The sequence below is a fragment of the Myotis davidii genome, unplaced genomic scaffold (assembly GCF_000327345.1).
Source record: "Myotis davidii unplaced genomic scaffold, ASM32734v1 scaffold1915, whole genome shotgun sequence".
In the NCBI taxonomy this organism is placed as follows: Eukaryota; Metazoa; Chordata; class Mammalia; order Chiroptera; family Vespertilionidae; genus Myotis; species Myotis davidii.
This window is the reverse complement of record NW_006286237.1, coordinates 249036-251062: the sequence shown is the minus strand read 5'-3', so window position 1 is coordinate 251062 and position 2027 is coordinate 249036. Positions and strand designations below refer to the sequence as shown.

The window sequence follows — 2027 nt, the reverse complement described above, 5'->3', positions numbered from 1 at the left end:
CTGTTTGCAGGCCCGGCCCCACCCCATCGCCCACCCTCTCCTCCCCAAGTCCCAGTGGCTCTGAGTCACCGCCGCCTCCAGGCCCGAAGACAGCTCAGGGGGACCCCGCTCCCACGCTGCCCGGGACCCCCGACGACCTGCCCGGAAGAGGACAGCGAGGTCAGGCTGTGTCCCCTGCCCCCCGGCCACTCTCCTCCCCTGACCTTGAAGTGCTCGCCGCCCAGATGGGAAAGCTTAGCTCTGGGCTGAGCCCCAAAGCTTAAACGCAATATACGTGGCGGACGCCCCCCCGTGAAGAGAGGGACCCCCCACCCCAGAAGGAGGCCCCTCCCCCACAGCACTCACCCACGCAGGAGACGCCATCCTCCGTCCCGCCAGTGGAGGTGGAGTAGCCGTCGACGGCCCAGCTGCCCTGGGGAGGCGGGCCGGGTTCAGGCTCGGTCTGCAACCTGCCGGACAGAGAACGGTGGTCACTTGTGGCCTCGACACCTCTCCATGGGGCTGGGGGACCCCTTAGAGCTTGGTACCTGCACCCCTGTGCCCGGGCCGCCCGGAGGCTGCAGGTGTCTTGGCAAAGTTGGGCCTCGGAGTAGGAGGGCCTGACCTCCGGTACACTCATTCATTCATTCACTCATTCATTCATTCATTCATTCGAGACGTCTACTGAGCCACGGGCCAGAGCTGGGCCTGGGGTGCCCGGGGAGCAGGCAGTGCCTGCCCGTGTAGAACAGCACTGTTTCAGGGTCTCACACAGATGCCTGAGGCCAGTCGCCCGATTCCTACGTCACCCACGGGGTTTGGGGACCTCAGGCCACGGTCGCTGCCCAGAGCTCTGCGTGTACTACGGCCCGTGCATCACACAGGGACAGGCTCCTTAGACCGATGGACCCCTCACGGAGCAAGGGGACACCCAGACCCCCCATCCCCAGCTGGCCCCGGTCCAGGCAGGGAGCGGGGGAAGCAGCAGGGGTCAGCTCCGCCTGGGCCACTCGACTCCCAGGAGGCTGTGCGGTGCTGGGCCGGTGGGGGCAGCGGGCAGGGTGGGGTCTCTGGGCACCAGCTCCCAAGGGCACTCACAGGCCACTCGCAGGAACAAAGACGTTGGAGCCTTCATTACAGGCAATTACCCTGGGCTCCGGGAGCGCCCGCCCGCCACGCTCACTGTCTCCAGCTAAATGGGCCCTTTGGCGGCTGGGCAGCGGGGGGAGGGCAGGGGCCGGGCAGGCAGGCGGGGAAACTGACGCTGGTCCCAGGGAGGGGCGGGACCAGGGGACCCTGCGGTCTCCAGTGCTAGGAGATGGCTCTCTCTCTCCAGTTTTTCTTTTTCTTCTTTTTAAAAAATATGTATATTTTTTATTGATTTCATAGAGGAAGGAAGAGGGAGAGAGAGAGAGAGAGAAACATCCATGATGAGAGAGAATCATGGACCGGCTGCCTCCTGCACGCCCCCCACTGGGCATCAAGCTCACAACCCGGGCCTGTGCCCTGACCTGGACCCGAACCCTGACCTCCTGGTTCCTAGGCCGACGCTCACCACTGAGCCACGCCGGCCGGGCAGCAGGCTAAGGTTTAAGTTGCTCATGTTGTTTGGCCCGAGGATGATGTTATAAATACCCACACGGCCGCTGGCAGGAAACGTCCCCACCCTGATGGACCGAGAGCAAAGCCCGACCCACAGCAGGTGGGCTGCAACCATCATTAGGGACAGGGGTCCTCTGTTGCCATGGTTACTGTTGCCATATGATAATGTCAGGGTGGGGGAGGGGCTGCTGAGGAAGGCGGGGCACCTCTGTGCCTCCAGGGGCTCTGCACCTCCTACCCACAGCCGAACCCCGGGTCTCCCCGTCTTTCCCACTGTGTGCACAGTCCCGCCCGTGCTGGACGCTGGCCGAGGCCTGAACCGGACGGGAGAAAACCAACCACCCAACACGCCTGACACCGCGGCCCAGGGGCAGCCTGAGAAGCGAGGAGTGAAGGTCGAAGGCCGCGGGGCAGGAGGGGGGCGCTGTGGGGGGCAGAGGGACGGT

The 2027-nt window shown here is 64.6% G+C and overlaps 1 protein-coding gene across 1 annotated transcript in view; it reads right to left on the bottom strand.

The window, feature by feature from the left end:
* Positions 1–2027, bottom strand: part of NAV1 (neuron navigator 1) — a 95353-nt gene that overhangs the window by 90526 nt on the left and 2800 nt on the right. The window contains exon 2 of the mRNA XM_015559875.1: positions 346–449. Coding sequence (XP_015415361.1) covers positions 346–449 — 104 coding nt within the window. The remainder of the gene's footprint in view (positions 1–345; positions 450–2027) is intronic.